Genomic DNA, 19,813 nt, shown 5'->3' on the forward strand with positions numbered 1-19,813 from the left:
GCCAAAGCAGCTCCCCTGCAGATGAGACTTCCATGGCATCAGGCAGTGGCCCAGAGCTATGTGATACCTGTTCCTGTCTCCATCGGGCTCAGTAATGTGTCTGCACCACACACTAACACACCAGTGCTGTCAACTTACTGCTTTGCTCCCCAAAGCATGAATGAGGAGAGAGAAAAGAGGGGAAATAACCAAAAAGTGAAGGTTTAATACCCCTCAAGTGTAAGCACAACACCTGAACAATGAAATATTCTCCCTGAGCTACATGCAGAATTAGAACATGCCTACACATTAACATAACACAACTGCTCAAACAGACAGTTGAAAAGCATATTAATGTGAGCTTTAGAAAACATATCAAGAAAGTTCAATTTCTGGCAGCAGACAGACAAAACAATCATTTGTAATTCAAACCCTGACTCTAAGCACTACCCTGTTAGATTTCTAACTCCAGGAAGTCTGAAGTACTTCTTTCAAGTATTGAAGTCATAATAGAAAAGTAACTCATACAAAGCCACATTTATGTCTGTCACTATTTAAATAGTACTTTCATTCCCACTCAAATTTGATACACAGTTATTTTTAATTTATATAGTTTCTAACATGTCATTAAGTCAGCCCTACCACTGATAAATTCCTGTGCACATGGCTACATACAAACATAAAGACAAATACTACCATCTGACTAGTTTTGAATAATCTTTAATCACAGTATGATGATATGAGACATTTTACCTGCTTAGAATGTTAGCTTGTTGGTGTCCAGGTGACTTTGGAAAAGGTGTAAAAATTCAGAATGTGATGAACTTGAAAATTCTGTACAGAAATTCTCCAGTACTAGAGTGTGCAGGCATGCAAGTTTTGCCCGAACACAAAACACCCCTCCAGCTTGCTGGGAATTCTTTAAAAAGGGAGATGGAGCTGCCCTCTGAGCTTCTCTCCCCCAGGTTGAACTACAGACTCCTTTCCAACCCAATTAGCTAAAAAATGAATTCACTAACCCAAAACTATATCCAAGCTGGCATTAAGTGGATTTTCAGTGAAGTTCAGAAGAGTCATTGGAGATAACTCAATTATGAATTAAAAACAAAGTCCCATTTATCTTCTACTTCTAAACAAAACCACTTTGGGACTGTAACAGCCCCTCTCTCCCTCCATACATGAATCTCAGTTAACAATTTGTGACAGTGGAGAAGAGGAAGGGCTTACAGGCACATGTGTAGAAAAAAAAATTTCATCCCAAAACTTACATTTAAAATATTTAAATACAGGTAAGTATCATAACCTCAAACTCCAATGCATAAGGCTGCAAATGCTGAATCAACTAGGTCAGAACTGACTACCAGGTACTAGAAGACAGCTAGAATTGTATAACTTATCTCACTATTTCAATTAAATCCAGCAACATATTTAAAGATGGAAAACATCTTTCTGTTTTATCAACCAGGTTTTTGTTCCTGCATTAATGGATTAATTACTATTTGAGATCAAACAGCTAATAAACATCACTGGAAATGTTCAATAAGAAAAAATGACAATGAGACTTGGCCATTTTAAATATCTTTCTGCCTTCTTTTTCCTAGAAAGTCTGATCACGTGTAAAATCATATTCACTATTATAAATGCAAACATTCAAGAATTCTTTCCAAGTCTCATTAAAAAACTAATTAAAATTAAAATTAATTACCATTTTTGTTAGAAGTTAGATGCTTAAGAGAATCCTGAAAGAGGTTCAGATTTTAGATTGAATTAAACAATTCATCATGGCTCCAAATGAAGGATTAACAAAACTTAGTTGATTGTTTCTGACACCAAAAAGACTTGTGTTCCTGACCAGTACAATGGTCACCTCACATGTTTTTGCTGTGAAGACCTTCCCAGATCAATCCTGTTTACAAGACTGTTTGGGATGGAAAGTGGCATCATTACGTGATATAGCTCCATGATTCTGCAGGGTCATCTTTGCCTCTTGCTTATTTGTAATTCCATTTGTTAATGACATTTCCATTTATAAAGTGTTGTGCTTTGAGGTTTTTTCTTTGTTAGTTTTTTTTAATTAATAAAACGTGTAAAATCATGCACTGAAATAAAAAGTGAAGAAGAGTTCTGGCCATCGGATATTTCAAAAAAACATAAACCAGACTTTTTTTCTAATGCTTCCCGCTTCCTTCTTTCTTTGAAACGTGGCTTGGCTCAACAAAGACTAAAGAAAAAAATTAACAGAATGATAAGGAAGACTAATAAAATATTTTGTAGCCTTTGCAGACCACTCTGATTATCCATGTAATTCCAAAGACATACAACTTTCTTGGTAGAGAACCCCTACATCCAAAAAAATAAACCAAACTGAGAGTTTCTTGTTTTGCTACCACTTCTTACTGGTCAATCTTGATTAATAATATTTATAGGAACTGGACTTGCCAGTGAGGGAGATAAAACCATCTGCAGACACAGCAGGCACCTTCAGATCAGTGTTCTGAGGAAGTTCATGGTCCAGCAGTGTGCCCTGTGACAGCCACAACCAGCAGGAGACCACTCCAACAGCAGCATATCCTAGTGCCACCTCTCAGGGTAACATCCCACATCCCAGCGTCACCTCTCAGGATAATACCCCACATCCCAATGTCACCTCTCAGGGTAACATCCCACATCCCAGTGTCACCTCTCAGGATATCACTCCATATCCCAGTGTCACCTCTCAGGGTAACACCCCATAGCCTGGTGTCACCTCTCAGGATATTGATCCATAGCCCAGTGTCACCTCTCAGGATATTGATCCATAGTCCAGTGCCACCTCTCAGGATATTGATCCATAGCCCAGTGTCACCTCTCAGGATAACGCTCCATGTCTCAGGGACTCCATCCATACCATGGGGGATGCACTGAGGGACTCCATCTCCAGTTAGCAAGCGCCTAACGGAAGGGCACAGCAAGGTGTGCTCACGCTTCTCACTGGGCTTAACAGCGTGTGCAAGGACAAAACTCTCACCTGTGAAATACAAACCCTACACACACAACCCTATCTGATCCCAAGTGACATCACTTCTCTTTCTGGTGCAGACACTCAACAGAAGAACAGAAGGTTCAAGCTTACAGATATTGCTTGTTACCCACAATGTAGTTCATGGTTAATCCAGATCAAGTCAGAACCATTACTAAGAATCTATACTCCTATTAAGTCTTTTTCAGACAACAGAAGAATTAATGGATGCATGACCTTGAAAGTGCATGGAGAATATCCTTTCCTAGTCTCCCAAGGAAATTCTCTCAAAGTAAAAAAGTAACTATAAACTTCCCAAGAAAAAACAATTGGGGTCAGGGAGAACTGTTAGGCAGCAAAGAATCAATAGACAAACATGCTGGAGCTCAGAAACAATGTCCAAGCCTGAAAGAATAACCAGAGGATTGATGTTTCTTTGGTGTAGAAAACCAAAGTCCCTACAAACATCTCTAGAAAAGGAGGTTATTGATCATACAGTGCACTGACATCTGACAAATCTTCAACTCCTAACTAGACTTGCCAGGGAAGTTCACTAAGAGGTTATCTTCATGTCAAAGCCCTTTGGGCCTTAAGCTCTTGAGCACACACATTTGTGGCAAGATGCTGCAAACATTTGACATGGCAGAAAAATCTGACAGTAATCCTAAGTGGGCTGTGCCATATCAGCAGGAGAAAGCTTTACGAGAGAATCCTTTTGGTATTGTCAGAAGAGATTCTGTTGCAACGAAAGAGAAAGTGAATGTGTGTGTAAAGTTATGCAAGTTATCACACACACCACAAAAACCATCTAAAGCAAAGGGGCGGAGTCCATGCTCTGTAACTGATTGGATCAGGTTATACAGGGACCCCAGAATGACAAAACCCCTATAAAAAGGACAAAGTTTCTAAGATTTTCCCAGTACAAAAATGCTGGAACACCAGAGAGAGAGAGCTGGAGAAAAAGACAGCTGCCAACAGAAGCTATGGGAAGAGCTTTCAGAATAAATGGCGTATGTGACAGGGTCCCTTACTGCAGAAAAGGAAAAGATAACCTAGTACTGACATCAGTGCTGTCCAACAATCCACCATTCCTCCTCTTCCAGTAACTGATCCACCTGGAAAAACTCCCACTCTACAGGAATGAAAGCCCAAGGAAACCAGAAAGAACCTAGTCCGCTGCAGCTCCATGAGTATCTGGGTCATTAAGGAAATCATCCCTAATACTAGACAATTTCTAGCAGATTTAGAATTATTTACACACACTGAAGAGCAGCCTCTGTAACAAACCAGATGAATAGCAGCTCATGAAAGACCATCTATACACCAACTCATGAGAAACGGGGATTACAAATCAAGATGAGTAGCACAGAACTGTTAATGGTAACAGAGGTGTGGATTAGATGTTAGTGAAGACACACTACTTTGTACCTGAGGAGAAACGTGCACCACTGTTAAGCATATATTAGATATACTTAAGTTTAGGTGCTTAGAACCTCGGGAGACTTGTGCTGCATGAGTCCAGAAAAAATTCTACTTGAACTTTCTTGCCAAAGCCTTTGACCTCATCAGTAATCTGAGCTTTCAAGTTTCATCAACAAACTATTTTGCGATTTCTATAAAGATGCCTTAGCTCCACGAGGATAAGCACAGTGCCTAAGGAGAAATCTCCATAATGCAGGAATCAGGAGTTATCAGCAAGCCCAAGAGCTCAAAATGACCCCATGACCATGTGAGACTGCAGCTGCTCCAGAAGTGGCTGGCCTGCACTGGCACGACGAGGTCAGGCTGCACAAACACGAGGCAGTAGTGGATATGCTCCCTGCTGAGCTGCAGGTCTGCAGGCTCCACAGAACTGCCAGGCAGGGACAGAGCTGTCCAGCACACTGGAGCAACCTGTACCAATTCCCTCACACCTCGCTCCAGAGTAACGGGCAGCCCAAAGCTGTGAGGCTGAGGTTCTGCACACAGCTGTGCTGAGCACACTGTGCCCAATGAAAGGGACCTGTTAAATGTTCAGCACCTGCTGCACTGCAGGTGAGCTACAACTTACCATGAAAAAAGCATGGCATGACTGTCAGGTGTTGCTTCAGAGCACCTCTAATACAAAATACTAAGAGTTTCTCCTGACAGGCACTGAAGACTGGCATGGCACAGAGCTTTAGACAAGAACTACAAAAGCAAATTCTATTTCCTTTTCAACTCATGTCACTCTGGAATAAAGGAGAATTCTACCCAGACACCGTGCCAAGAAGTTAAGATAAAACATACAACTGCAGCACTCCACTGTTGGCTACCACCACTCTACCAACCTGCACACACAGATTCCAACCAGCCATTATGGTCTCAGAAATTTAATTCTTCAACAGCTGATTTATGATTGTTATCAACACAGATAAAAGATATGTTTGCAAACATCCTCAAGAAGCCTCACTGCAGTGCACAGAAAGTGCATTTTATACAGATCAAGTACAAAAGTTCACATTATGAGAAACTGCTTGTTTTTTCTTACAAAAGAGTAAACAGACAAAGAACTCTATTTAGTTTTAAAAGCTTTTGCTTACTCTTACTATGCAAGAGTTCAGTTTCAAATAACACAACTGAACTGTACTGTCTAAAAGGTAAAGAAGTGAATCATTTGTAAAGTATTGATTCACAAACCTTTTAAGAATATAGTTAAAGGAATAATGTCATATTGGAATGCCAAAAAGACACTGCATTTGAGAGTGATCCCATATGTAAAAAGTCTTACCTGCTCATTTGAAGAGATGTGTAAGAATAGTTCTGGAAAACACATCATTTTATATAGCAACAATTGACAAATGCTTCAACAACAATGTGATTTGAAACTATTTTGACTTCTCTGGAAAGCTATATTCCTTGAAAGTGTGTTAACATTCCTTTCTAGTCAAGCATACAAAGCTAAAACACCAGAGTGCTCTGTCAAATTGCAACCCAATCATCGCACAAATCTGTCTGATGTCAAACAGCTATGAAAAACACTATCAAGAGCTAAACCAATTGCTTTAATTATTGATCTACAAGCAATTCAGATGTAACTCTGCCATTAATTTCAATATACTTAGATCAAACAACAAAGCGATTATACCAAAATCAGATTTGAGTTTGAGAAAGGAAGACACAAAAAAAAAGTGTCACTAATTCTTTACTTCTGTTATTTTAAATAGGAGGTTTTAAAAATCAACCTATCTTCATTTGTGACAGTTTGTCTGTACCAAGGTGTGTCAACATTAGTGCTGTTCAAGCACCTGAAGAAATGGGAATGGCAGAGTTACTTTCCATTTATTACCACAGTCTGTACAGAAATACTTAACGAGGAGTAATGCTTTAAATCAATGCTTTTTTCCTTCAGAATACAACAGTCTAAAACAACAAAGTCCATGAGAAGTGATAAAGAACACTTTCTTTAATTTGTCTCCACTGTGAATGCCCTACTCAAGGCATAGATTCTTTGTGATTTTAGCTGATGCCACCTTTTTCACCTGAAGCTGTGGAGAGCCAGAGCTGGACAATTCCACTGACTGACAGCTCCCTAGGGCAGCCTCAGCACAAACATTCCCTCCACATCCTCCTCTGTGAGCTTATGCCTCTCTCACTGTCCATACAGAATTATTCTGCTTTGAGAATATGCCAAACACTATGCCTGCAAGTTCAATACAAACCATCAACGGGGACATGATATTACATGCCATTTGGCTGATAGCAACATTTATTAAGTAGCTCTGCTTTTGCAGTTAGTCTGAACACAGAAACAGAATTATTATCACACCTGTAAGCTTGAATTCAGAAAGCTTTTCAACAAAATCAGGTTTCGTTTTGATTTTTACTAACCATCAAATGCACAGTCCTGAGTAATGACTAAGCTTAATGACTGGGTATGACTAACACTTATAAATAATTAGTGCCTTTTCTCCCCCTCCCGATGGAGGACAGGGAAGGAAAGAAAATCAAGTGATACACTGGTAAAAAAGGAAGAAGTGAAGGAACTAAGAGGTTGAAGCTCAGCACATGAGCACTTGTATCTTCTTCCAACCCACCCTTAATATTATTACAAACATGACTGCACATATGTGTGTTAAAAACTAGTAACTCCTCATGCTTGTCTTTAACTTCCACACAGTTTAGTCACTGTCAGCCTCCCTACTCCAGATCTCTTCTCCCACACTGCTCCCTCCACACTCTCTTCTGGTCCCCTCCTTGCCACAGGTGCTGCAATTCCTCAGTGCTGCTCCTTGGAGCTGGCACTTCTGACTCATGTGAGCACAACTGGTCCCACTCGCCACACCACCACTCAGGCTGCAAGCACCTGATGTTATTATATTTGGAGAGAGGTTCTAAATCCAACCCTCCCTTAAAGAAATATTTGATTAATAAACTGAAAGAAGGTGTGCAGACAACTTAGTAGAGCCTTGCTGCCCCCCAAACCCTCTCAGAAAGACTCAAGCATAGCACCACACTTCATTGCTTGGGTTTTGTTTATACTCTGATATCTAGAGCACACATTTTTCAACTGCACTGGTTGTCAGCACAGTCTATCCAGCACGTGCTTTATTCTGCACAAAAGCACTGTGATGGCTTTTAACAGTTCAGCTACTCTCAGAAGCATATATTAATCAAGTTATAATCATAAGTTAGACCATTTTTACAAGAAAGGCTTACTCAATTCAATACAAATCTTAGGACAGTCATGTCAGTCATGTAAAATAATATTACACACTGCTGTGAGTTTTATGTTATTCATTGTCTAGGTACTGGGTATGTGTTACTGAAAAATATATTTTAGTAAGGCATTTTATGGGAAAAAGCATCAAAATTAAGATATATAGCATTCATAAATTATAATTCATATTTATAAACAGAGATCTACTGTGGTAAAAAGTTACTTAATTTTCATCAATATACTTTTCCAAATCCCACAGAAAGAGCTTGGTGTCCAAACTGGACCTTGTACTAAATTCTGTACAAATAGAAAATAAAAGCACCATCCCTATTTAACCTATTTTATAACACATTTATACATTTTGCTGACCATCAACCCTTGACATTCAAAGTGAAACTTTCTGATTACTGGTAATCCAAGTACAGAAATTCATCATTTTTAAAATGTTATTTTTAGTCTGACAACAGTTACAGACCCGAAGATCACTACATTTGTACAATGTCTTAAGACAGTCCCACTGAGGTGCTGAACAGATCTCACTGCAGGTGTATCGATTCCTTATAATTATCACCTCTTTCTTGATTACTGATAATCTATACCATTATACAGTGACAATAAACAACGTTTTGTTCTCACAAAAAATGTTCTATATTTAAAAAACTTTAAAGGCATAAATAAGACCTCAAGGATAATTATTATATTTTACATTAAATATTATGGTAAAGACACCTAAGGAGAATTACTCCAAGAGAGGAGAGTTTGTGCTAAAAAACTGGCTCTCAGTTGAGACACCTGCACCTCCAGAAGACAACCAGTATTTCTGGGAGGAAATTCTCACAGATTAGAACTGGTGTAAAAATTTCCAGAGCTGAGGTAAAACTATCTTAGAAGGTTTAGAACAGCCAAAAATCTCTGTTCATGTGTCCATGGCAAAAAAAAAAAAAAAAAAAAAAAAAAAAAAAAAAAGCCTCATCTAATCTGAAATATGGATGATCACATAATCTTTACACCTGTTTAATTACAGCCTGTACACACATCAGCAATTTTGCTTCTCTTACAAGGAAGCAGATGCAAGAGGGCTGATACATTTATTTGCACACAGGAATAGACCTCTGGCTGTGCAAAGAAAAATTGTCACCTGAGAGCAACACACTAGAGCTTGGCCTTCCTTCACACAGAGCTTTAGGGTTCATAATACACCTGAAATAACTGTCTATGAGCCAGGACTAAAAACTCCTCTTAATCACTGTGATAGATATACGTGTTTATCTTCAGTTGTAAGAAACTGTATTTTCAAAATTCTAATCTTCATGCCACTACTCTCCGAATCTTCTTTCACAAGAAATAATGTGCCTAACAAAGCTAAACTTGCTAAGTCTTCCAACTAGCAAAAGCTTTTTTTTTTTTTTACATGAAACAATGGCAACAAATTCAAGGAGAAGATTCAAACAGATTAATGGAGTTACAAACATTCATAAAGTTTCAACACAAACAATAATCTTGACAAGAGTAGCTATTTTAAGGTGAAAACTCTGCTTCTGAGTATTTCTGACCAAAAAATGCACATAGTAACAAAAAATGTTTAATGTGTTAAGTGACTTCTATATCCAGCTCTTTCTGAGCAGACTCAGTATTGATCACATCGTTTCTACATAAAGCAACATTTCCACAAACCAGTATTTTCTCTTTCCTTGAACCCAGACAGTTTAAATATCAGTATTTTCAACTGTGTTCTAGAACTACTTCACAAAATTTTGTAGAACTATATTTACATATCATTTCCCAAAACAGGGAAGACAGACAACAGTACAAGTTCTCATACGAAAATACTTAATTTGAAGAGTTTGTGATAGCATTTGTCTCTTATCAGTGGCCCAAACTGATGCATTTTCACATCAGTTTGCTAACTGGGCTGCAGCATCCTCTGTTAGTAAGGGATTTAAGTCCTGGGCAACATCAAATTTGTGGACTCAAACCAAGAAGGTTCACAAGTAACCTGCTTACATTTCCAGAGATGGAAAACGTAACTTCTTGCAGAGTGCAAAACACCTCAAAAGAAGTAAAATCACTTCTGGTTATTGACCGATAACCTTTATCACAAGCTTAGTGATACCCCAAAATATCACAATTTAAAGATCATACAGGCATATCCATACACACACTTCCAAAGGCTGTTGGGAACAACATTTTTCATAACAGAACTAAACAATATGTAATCAGAGTTAATAGCTTTCATAGCTTAACAGAATCACATTATAGTCCCATTAGATCCCATCACTTAACAACAGTCTTATCAGATGTGCACAACATCAAGATAGTCTTTTTAACAGAACCAGAAAAACCCATTGCACAGCTCTCTGAGCCTCAGGTTCTTTGGGGTACAAAGCCAAGCATGCAGGAGTCCTCACTTATGGAAGTTGCAATGCGAACAAACACAACTTTCAGTCTGGTGACATATGGCAGATCTGATGTAGCAGATTCCAAATAAAGCAGAATGTTCCTTTTGCTGATGCATGATTTGAACATAAAATCCACCCCTCACCCAGAAGATTTCTGCAGAAGAGATGCACGGTTATCTTCCAGAAAGACAGATACTGCTTTACATGCCAAGTACAGGACTCCCAAGCTCTAATCCTGGCAAAATATTGATTCCTGCGTGGCCTTGGACAAGTCAGAACTTCTCTAACTTGCTCTTTCCCCAAGCTCTAAAGCACAGTTCATAGTACTTTATTTACCATCTACACAGGCAGGTTGCAAAGATTAAGTTTTGTAAAATGCTTTGGAAGTAAAACATACTGTAAGTACTCTAAGAAACCCCCATTGTCACAGTGCATTGCAGACATTATTTTTAACAAAATCAAGCCATGCCAACACAGTTAACAGGCATAATATTGGCAGCACATGCAACACACAGGGAAACTATAATGAGGATATGTTTGAACTCGCTTACTAGTCAGTGAGAAATAGAAACAACCACATTCCACTACTTCATAGTATTTCTTCTGTTCCTTTCTCTATGCCATATATTACGGAATTCTGAAGATTTCCTCATCTATCTACATCCTAGCTCCTTTGGGCACTTCTGGGGTGCATGCTTCAAGTACAAAGCAACTCAAAGAATGAGGCAGTTAGGATGAAAAAGTAACTCAAATTACTTGGTTTGATTCTTCTCAGCTACCACCCTTCTCCATTTTTATACACTCTCCTTTGCCCAATCACCTACTACCCCAACTCCCAACTGAAAGAAACTGAATTACTCCTGCAGAAGTTATTTTTCATTTATTCAAGCTCAAGTCAAAAGGACCCAAACCCATGCTTTAAATTATGTTTTCAGGTAGTTTTCCCATCCTAAAGCATCATAACCATGGCCTGAATTGGAATCTTTCTTTCATAGTGGACACAAGCTAAAAACCTATTGGTTTCTACAAAGAAAGCTCCAATTTAACACCAAATGAAGTTTTGAGCTCTAAGGCCATGAACAAAACCTTGAGCATGTATATTCATGTAGACCATCTTCCAGGATGTGCACCTGTATAGCACTGATGCTCTTTCAGGTATCCTTTGTCTCTGGAAAGCATCAGTGATAAGTTTTAACCACTGCTAGAGTTCAGAACTCTGGAACATTCCACTGTTAAAGGGGCCCCAGCAGTTTCTCAGTCTATAAAAAGCCCATCCTGTCCTCACCACGGAAAAGGCACATGAGATGCCCTCCAAGAAGAAAGCAATGAACAAATTTGTAGTCTCATCCCTATCATCAACTACTGCCAGATCCAACTGAGTTTTGAGAAACTAATAAAGAAGTTTTATTTTTAGATACAAAGCAAAACAATTCTCTTCTACAACAGCTGCAAAACTGTACCACTGCTAGTGGGAAAACTGGTCATGACTGTAGAAGTAAAAGAAAAAAAAACATGAAGACAACCCATCCTATCTGCTATCTTCAAACAGGACTATATGTCACCAAATCATATCTAATCAGAAAAATACCAGTCTTTATGATCAAGCCACCAAATTTTCATAACTACTAACAGTCACTCAGGAGATAAAAGAAAGGAGGGACAGAAGGAAGTGAAAGTTTCTAGATTTCAATTTCACCTGAGCTAGCAGAGAAAACTGTCCAGACCTACCTGCTCTATGTTATTCTCATTGAATACCTTCAGCACGCAGCAACCTGCTTCTCTCTCTAAGCAGACACCTTAAAAACTTATTATGAGCTGTTTGTACATAAAGATAAAGCATAAGAGAGTAGCAACACAAACTTGCAACAAGAGAAAGCAAATTTTTGAACCCCAAGCTGACAGTAATGCAAAGTAAGCATAAACTCACACATGCTGGGTTTGTACTACAGCACTGCTGGACAAGATGGGGTATTCAAAAATTATTTTAAAGCACCCAAGTTTTGCCAATTTACAAGATGATTCTACCCTGTGTCAGCAATGACCTCTAAACACTTTACACACTCTTGCAATGCAAAAGATAAATTTTAGCACATAGTCCCAGCTATACTTTTCTGCAGACGTTTCTGAGCACCTCTAACAGTGGAACACTGACTTACCACTCTAACAAACTCACTGATTTTCTACCTCTTACCATATTATTGTACACAGCACATTTCTCATTACTGAAGTATCCAGAAACAACCAGCTTCATTCAATGCCTTTCCAGTCAGTTTCAGTAGTGTTGCATCCTTAAGGCAGTATTGTATAAACTTGTGTTCCCAACCCCTTACAAAATCATCTCACAATATTTCTGTGTCTCTTCTCAGAAGGTATAAATAAGGTTATTTTGGGACCATCATTACCCAAATCTGTCCAACTGGAGCAAAAAGTTCCAACCAGAGGCTCCTGAAGAAAGACTAAGGACAACAGCCCTCTTCCTCAAAGATGTCAGGAGAGGAAAACCATCATTAATAGACAGATACTCTCCAATAGCTCAGGTCCTTGGAGAAGAAATACACCAAAATCCAGTAAGGTCACAACAATTATGGCCTACTTGCTCTTCAAACGTCTCCAGTCTAGTCAGTCAAGGTTTGCTGCACAATTGCCTTCACACAAGCATTATTCTAACAGTAAGGTGTTTTAAAGACCATTGATGGAGTTTATTTTTCACATGGTCTTTTGAAGAAAACATTTGAAACCTTGAAAGGTTTCTAATTTTCAAGTCCAGCTTTAACAACTCCTGCTGACATTTTACATTCTGCTTTCCATACCTGTGACACTGTAACTGTATTTTGGAGAACTAGAAACAGTAATTCTGAGTAAGAAAATAACTATAAAACATGTGTTGTCATAGTCAAACCTTCCATCACTATAAGTGTTTGTAATTCTTGGTGTAAGAAGCTGTGTGTGCAGTGTATGATTTCAAACTATTTCAAGCACTGTTTTAGAAACTCTTACCAGCACACACTAGTAACTTTTAAAAACAAACTTGTGAATGCAAATTCGATGCATGCAGTAGGTGCACAGCACAGAGGCACTGCAGCTGCAGCTTCACACTATCAAACTGCCTCCAAAAACCTGGCCTATGATGCTGTCATTTAAAATACAATTTCAAAAGCATAGCCACCTATTCTCCTTTCACTGTGAGTGTACCTGCACTCTGCTGAAGATCACAGCAGTTGCACAGGGCCAGATTTGCAGGGGTGCTTGGCTCTTGAGCCTGAGAGATGTTTGGAAGAGCCCAGAATCCACTAATTCTTAAGTGTTTTGAAAGAGATGGTTTATGCAAAGCATTTTTAAAGCTGGCTACTTTTGCAAAGTATAAAAAACAAACTAAAGTAATGTAAAAGAAAAATAATCAGTTCCACTAAAAAAAAAATCCTTTTCAATATTAAGTCTCTTATCATGCAAGAACTCCATTTCCAATTTCTATGTATCCAGTTACATATACTTCCTTATTTTAAGTCATGCTTATTCTTTTGAAGTCATAAATATTTCTTTAAGTGTAGGACAGAAACAAAAGTGCTTCAAACCTGTATTGTTTTACTTAGATCTACTAAGAACTCCAAAGGAACAATTTATGGTCCAATTTTGCTTAAGGACTGGCAATGCTGCTTCTAAGAGTAACACATTTCAGGATGCTGTGGCAGTCTGAAAACATTAGCTACCTGGAAAAAGGTCCCACTGGACTCCACAGTAGTACTTTCCCTTATAATCAGGTTTATAATGCAGTATTAACAAAAAATGTAGGTATAAATGGCACTAGACTAAACTGGATCAATCCTTTGATACACTACAGCAATAAATAAAATAAGGCTTTTCCAACCTATCAATTTACAGGCTTCAAATCAAGCACCACGATTTCAAGATCTGAGTTTTACTGCTATTTTTTAAATTAGCAACATGTCATTCAAATTACTCATATATGGAATAATCTTTTACAGAAAAAAAAAAATAGGAATATTTATACCAGTTAGTACTTGGATACACAGAATGTTTGACAGACTTCATCAAACTACATGGCATCACATACCACAGACAGCGTATTACACAAAAACACAGTGTTTAGTAACACAGCACATAATTCCTGATCTATTTTATGTGACAGGTGCATTGCTCTGAGGTTGGTCAGGAGTTCCAAGAGATGTATTTTACTAAGACCACCTACTAAAATCACCACCAATTTCAGTGTTAGTAGCAAAATTTAATTAATTGTTCTTTGTGTACTGCCCTGAAAACAGTGAGCAGGAAGATCATAGCCCTTGCATGTATTATTTTGAGGACAGGAAGCAATGTGTAGGTTCACACAAGTATTTGCAGCTAAAAATCAAAGTGGATACAAGCAACAAGCCTGACTCAGAATAACAGCAAATATATAACATTAAATCTACGAATCTAGGCTATTTAAGGAGGGACAGAACAATTCTGAGCAAATTCTCAGCCTGCTTTTCACTCATCCACAGAGTTCAGGACTACATTCCTTGTCCAGAGATGCTCAGCACTAAGCATGAGACTAGCTACTACAAAAGCTGCAGCCCTAGACACAACAGGGTGAGGTAAGGACATAGGAAGTCTGCCTTTTGTATCAGAATGCCAATGACTGAAGAGACCATCATAAGCTTCAAATCTGTGAGTTTTTAAGTCAGACTTTGAAGGTATTTAAATCCAAAGTAGGTAGTTTTCTTGTGTTGTATCTGCTGCTCCTCTCTTCATGAGAGCTCTATGGTACTGGGGGCATGCAGGGACAGGAGGGAACCGAGCAGCACATAAAGGTTACAAACTACTGACAAAACCACCTGAAAATTCAAAATGTCTTTTGTGCTAATGAAATAACAACATTTCATTGGATAATGTTTCATTGTTACACTTTGGCAGTTTGCAGCTTCATCTACACTCACATTGTAAGAAAGATACCAAGCGGAATTATTTTCAATTACTGCTGAAAAGACTTTCTGGTCACCCAAAATCAGACACTAAGTAGTGGAATTCTACTATGCTACTACTACTCAACACCAGACCATTCTCATTGTTACATGTCATGCCTTTTCCACAATTCACAATTGAATGGCACAGAGTCTTACTTGGATTCCTTTCTCCCTGCAAGAAATAAACTTCCGAAACAAAACCCCTCAATCCTCTGACTTACCTGGTGGTAACTGAAAATTCTGAATGTTAGTCGGATTCTGAGGTGGCTGAGGCAAACGAGGTGCTAAAACTGTAGGAGTCAAAGTCGCTCTGATTCCACTTGTAGTTGGAGTTGGAGTCCTTGGCAGACTTTGTGCCACTGTATTGGCAGTGCCTTTAGCCATTCCTGTGGGGGTGCCAGGAGCTGCAGGAGGTATCCCACCAGGATTGGGAGCAACATTGGAGAGCCCAGCTTGCATAGTTTGCCCAATAATCATGCTACCCCCTGTAGTACTGGGCTGGCCACCAGTAGCCAGCGTCTGCTGTTGGGATACTGCCTGGACTATAGTTTTAGGAGACTCAGATTTGATGACCTGTGTGGCAGGAGCTGCTGGCACAGTGGAACCAGACTGGCTGTTCACAAGCGACGTCTGGAGGGAAACTCCAGATCCCACAGTGGCTGTGGCAACAGCAGGAAAACTCCCCACACTGATGGTTGAATTGATCACAGTATTGCTCCCGTTCTGAGTGGCTGCACCAGCTGCAGCCACCGTGGGTCCTGCTGTGTGGATCGGGGGCCTCACGAGTGTTACCGTGGGTGCCCCAGTGCCAACACTTGGTGGTGGCTGCGAGGAGATCACTGTGGGCGAGGAGGAGGATGCAGAGGACACAGCAGTATTAAGGAAAGAAGTCTGGATGACAGTGTTAGAAGCTGAGGGCAAAACAGCATTAACAGCGTTTCCTTTCCCCACAGATCCAGGTCCATTGTTAACGAGAGGGGCAACAGCAGGTGCAGGAGCGGGGTTGGCAGTCACAGGAGTCCCAGAGAAAGCAGCACTTCCTGTGTGGTGAGAGTTCATCACCACGTTACTCCCATTCAAAGTCTGCACTGTCGTGGTCCCAATCTTGCCATTCCTGGTGGACAAGGCAGTTGCCATGGTGCTGATAACCACCGATTTGCCCTGACTGAGGGTCCCTGGAGCAGCAGTGACTTCAGATCCTCCTGCTGCTGCAGTGGTGGTGCTGGTGCTTGTTGTGGTGGCTCCATCCAGAGCTGAAGTCTGGGACCTGGTGTTATGATTAATAACACCCCCCTGCACTCCTGCCCCTGCAAAACAACAACGAGGTTAAACAGAGCGAATGAGCAAGAAGAGAAATCCAGCAAAGACAGAATGTTCTCCCTTATCACCAGGTCTTCTCCATCTCCCAAGCTGCCTGCCTGGAGCCAGGAAAACAGGACAGAGTACAAACTGAACATGGCTTTAAAGACGTTATCTTAAAGCCTCCAATATCCCACCAAAGACTGGCAGATTAAGTATTAATTGTAACCCCCCTGCTTTTGACCCTACAACAAGAAAAAACAGGGAAAACAGATTTAATATGAATCAAGAGAAGGGAGTAAGAAGATCATCTAAGACCTCTTCCCCCATTCTAGAGTCTGACATCCCATTTAGAAACGGGATTGCAAATGTGAGGGGGGAAAAATGGCCATGGAAGACACATTACTAAGATATATTCCCTATACCCAGCACACATTACTCTCTAATCCTGTCATCTCCTACAAAGCAAAGTCAGTCAGATTAGGAGACTCAACAACAGCAAAATATGAAAAGTGAAAGGAAATAAAAACATTGGCCTGGCAAGATAAGAAATACTGCAAGGCCCGGAGTAGGTTTCTAGAAGACCCCTCTTCCTTATTACAGAATTTGTTCCGACGGATCTGAAGTTCTCACAGCCAGAGATAGTTTAAAATAAATAAATAAAAAGCAAAGCTGGTTTTCAGAAGGGACAAGATGATGTAGCTTCTTGTCCTGAATAATCCTCATGCCCCTTGATAAGGCCTGGTGTTAGCACAAGTACAATCACACACAGTCCAGGTCCTGGCCCTAAGGAGACAGAAATGGGAAAAGAATAGTGACAGGCAGACACTGAGATGCACATTATAAGGGTCAAGGAGATCCTCCTAGAAGAGCTTCATCGATCATAACAGAGGGTCTGTAGTATCTTCTTACACTTCAGCAAGATGAAATCAAAAATAAAAAAGGGGGGAGGGGAGGAATTGCAGAGATATTCTGGGGAAACATTTCTTTCAAATCCCCCTGAAAAACAGCTTCCCTCCATTCCCACGTAGTGAACCCTCAGTCCCAGCCTTTACACTGCCCCCCTACAAGCCTCACAAGACGAAGGGGGAATATTCCCAGGCAGCTCCGGGGGTGGGCGGGTGGGAGAAGGCGCTGTGCAAGGTGGGGTGTTGTGGCCTGAATTCCCCCCCTTCCCGGGACCCGGCGTTGTGACAACCCCCCCTTGAGGGCAGAGGAGGAATGGGAGGTGTTGGATGCCCCCTCCAAGCCCCTGGAACAAGGGAGGGGGTGCGGGGGGAATATCAACGCAGGCAGATATGGGGGGGAAGCATTTTGAGGGACTTCCTCCCCTTGAAATCCCCCCTCGCTTCCTCCTCTACAGGAAATAGGTGTCATGATTAATAACACCCCCTTCCACTTCAGCAACAGCGAAGGGGGAGGGGAAGGAGCATTTACACAGACAGCTAAGGCGGCATTATCAAGAGGGAATCCCCCCATAACCTCCACCCCTGGAAAGGGAAGGGGAGCAATCACAGGCGGCATGGGAGGCACAGCCATGACCAAGGGGGTGGGCTCTGCCTCCTTCAGTCCCCGAGATTAACAGAGCCCTTTTACACTCCAGCAACAAGGGCAGGAAAAGCAGAGGGGACCGGCAGAGTCACGGACGGGCACTGCCGGCTCCTTCTGCGGGGCGGCTGCCCCCACACATGATCCAACACCCTCGAGTAAGCACAGGCGAGGAGGGAAAATAAAGGGGAGGGAGCAGAGGCGCGGACATACACCGAGGGGGCATGATGAGGGGAGGCTCTCCCCCGTATGATCGATACCACCCTTTGCACTCCCGCTCCTGCCACAACGAGAAGGAGGAGAGAGGGAAAAGGGGGGAAAGCAGTGAGGGAAGGAGGCAGCGGGAGCTGGGGAGTGGGGGGAGGGGAGGGCCCCTCTCCCTCAGAGCCCCCCACCCCTGCCCACGTTACCTGCTTTTGTGATCTCTGGGGCACTCAGTCCCATCTTGCTGCCGCTGCTGCTCTCTGTTTGGGCATTAGCATTGCCTCCTACTACTACTCCTCCAGGGCTGGGGCTAGGGCTGCTGCTGCTACTGCTGCTGCTCACAACATGGTTCCCCAGCAGCCCCCCAGCGGCCCTCAGGGGCTCCTGCGCCTTGTGGTGCTGGTGGTGGTGGCCGGAGGCCGCCAGCTGGGACTCCAGGGAGCCCACCAGGTCGCTCACCACCTTCTCATCCACCTCCGTGTTCAGGAAAACCTCATCCAGCAGATCCGAGCCCGCCGCCATCTTTTTTTCGGAGGGTTCCTGTGAGCGGCTCCCTCCTCCCCCCCCTCCCCTCTCACGGCTCCCTCCTCCCCCCGCCCCGCTCACACTCGGCCCCCCCGCCCAACCGCGCACGCGCGAGCGCCCGGCCCGCACATCACCGGCCGAGCAGGGATTCCGCCCGCCGCTGATTGGCCGGCGCCCGCGCTATAAAAGGCCGTGCAAATGGCTGCGAACGCTTAGTTGGGAGTCGGGCGGCGGCGGCGGCCCCCCGGCGGCCGCGGGCGGGCGGGGGCTGCGGCCCTTCGGGGCGGCCGCGCTGCGGGTGCGGGGGGTTCGAGAGCCGCGCGGGGCGGCGGGGGCGGCGGCGGCCGCCGGCGGCTCTTTGTCTGCCTCGGCCCAAAATGGCTGCATGTTTTCCCTGCTGCTCCCTGCGTCCGGGTCTCCCCCGCCGGCGCGAGTCTGAAGGGCGCCCCGCACCTGTGCCAGCTGCGTGTAACTGATCCACCGGCGGGGCGGGCGGAGCACACGCCCAGCCCCGGGCGGGGGCAGCGGGCGAGGAGGAGCCCCCCGCGCCTGCCTCCCTCCCGCCGCCGCTGGCGGGGCGAGCCGGGGGCTGCAGCCCCTCGGTGCGGCCGGGCCGCGGGGGCGGGCGCCGGGCGCGGTCTGACTCAGCACGGCCGGGGCCAGCTCCGGCAAAAGCGCGCCCGGCTGCCAGCCCAGCGCCGGGAAGGGAAAAGAGAAAATGAAAAGGAGAGAGAGGGGAGGCGGGGGGGAAAAGAGAGGGAGACGGCAATTTTGAACGGTCCAGTCGCAGCTGCGAGCCGGCACGGCGGGGCGATCCCCGCCCGTGTGTCAGCCCGCGTTACACCCCCGCCGCCGCTTAACCCTTGGGGGAGAGCCGCGCTCCGCAGCGGCGCTCGGCGGGGAGCGCAGCCCCGGGCCCGGGCCGCGCTGGCTGCAGGTGGACATGATCGCTTACAGGAGGCAGCTGCACTTTGACCTTGTTGTGCAACCATCATAAAGGAAGTAAATTACGTGAAAATACAACCCGCCTTTCAATAAATGCGCTCTTCTGCCAGGCGCTGTTTCCCCAGAAAACTGAATTACTGGAATAGTATTACCAGATGCACTTGGAACAATACTATCAGCTGGTGCGATTTATCTTTCACAGAATAGAATCATCAAGGTTGGAAGAGACCTTTAAGATCAAGTCCAACTGCACTGCCACTGTAACCCCTAAACC

At 42.9% G+C, this 19,813-nt stretch overlaps 1 protein-coding gene across 1 annotated transcript in view; it reads right to left on the reverse strand.

The window, feature by feature from the left end:
- TAF4 (TATA-box binding protein associated factor 4) overlaps nt 1-18,627 on the reverse strand; it is a 35,236-nt gene extending 16,609 nt beyond the window's left edge. The window contains exons 1-2 of the mRNA XM_023939619.2: nt 18,276-18,627; nt 15,240-16,325 (exon numbers count right to left, since the gene is read on the reverse strand). Coding sequence (XP_023795387.1) covers nt 15,240-16,325; nt 18,276-18,591 — 1,402 coding nt within the window. The 5' untranslated portion in view covers nt 18,592-18,627. The remainder of the gene's footprint in view (nt 1-15,239; nt 16,326-18,275) is intronic.
- Between the last annotated feature and the right edge of the window lie 1,186 nt (nt 18,628-19,813).

The sequence above is a fragment of the Cyanistes caeruleus genome, chromosome 16 (assembly GCF_971803275.1).
Source record: "Cyanistes caeruleus chromosome 16, bCyaCae1.hap1.1, whole genome shotgun sequence".
NCBI lineage: Eukaryota > Metazoa > Chordata > Aves > Passeriformes > Paridae > Cyanistes > Cyanistes caeruleus.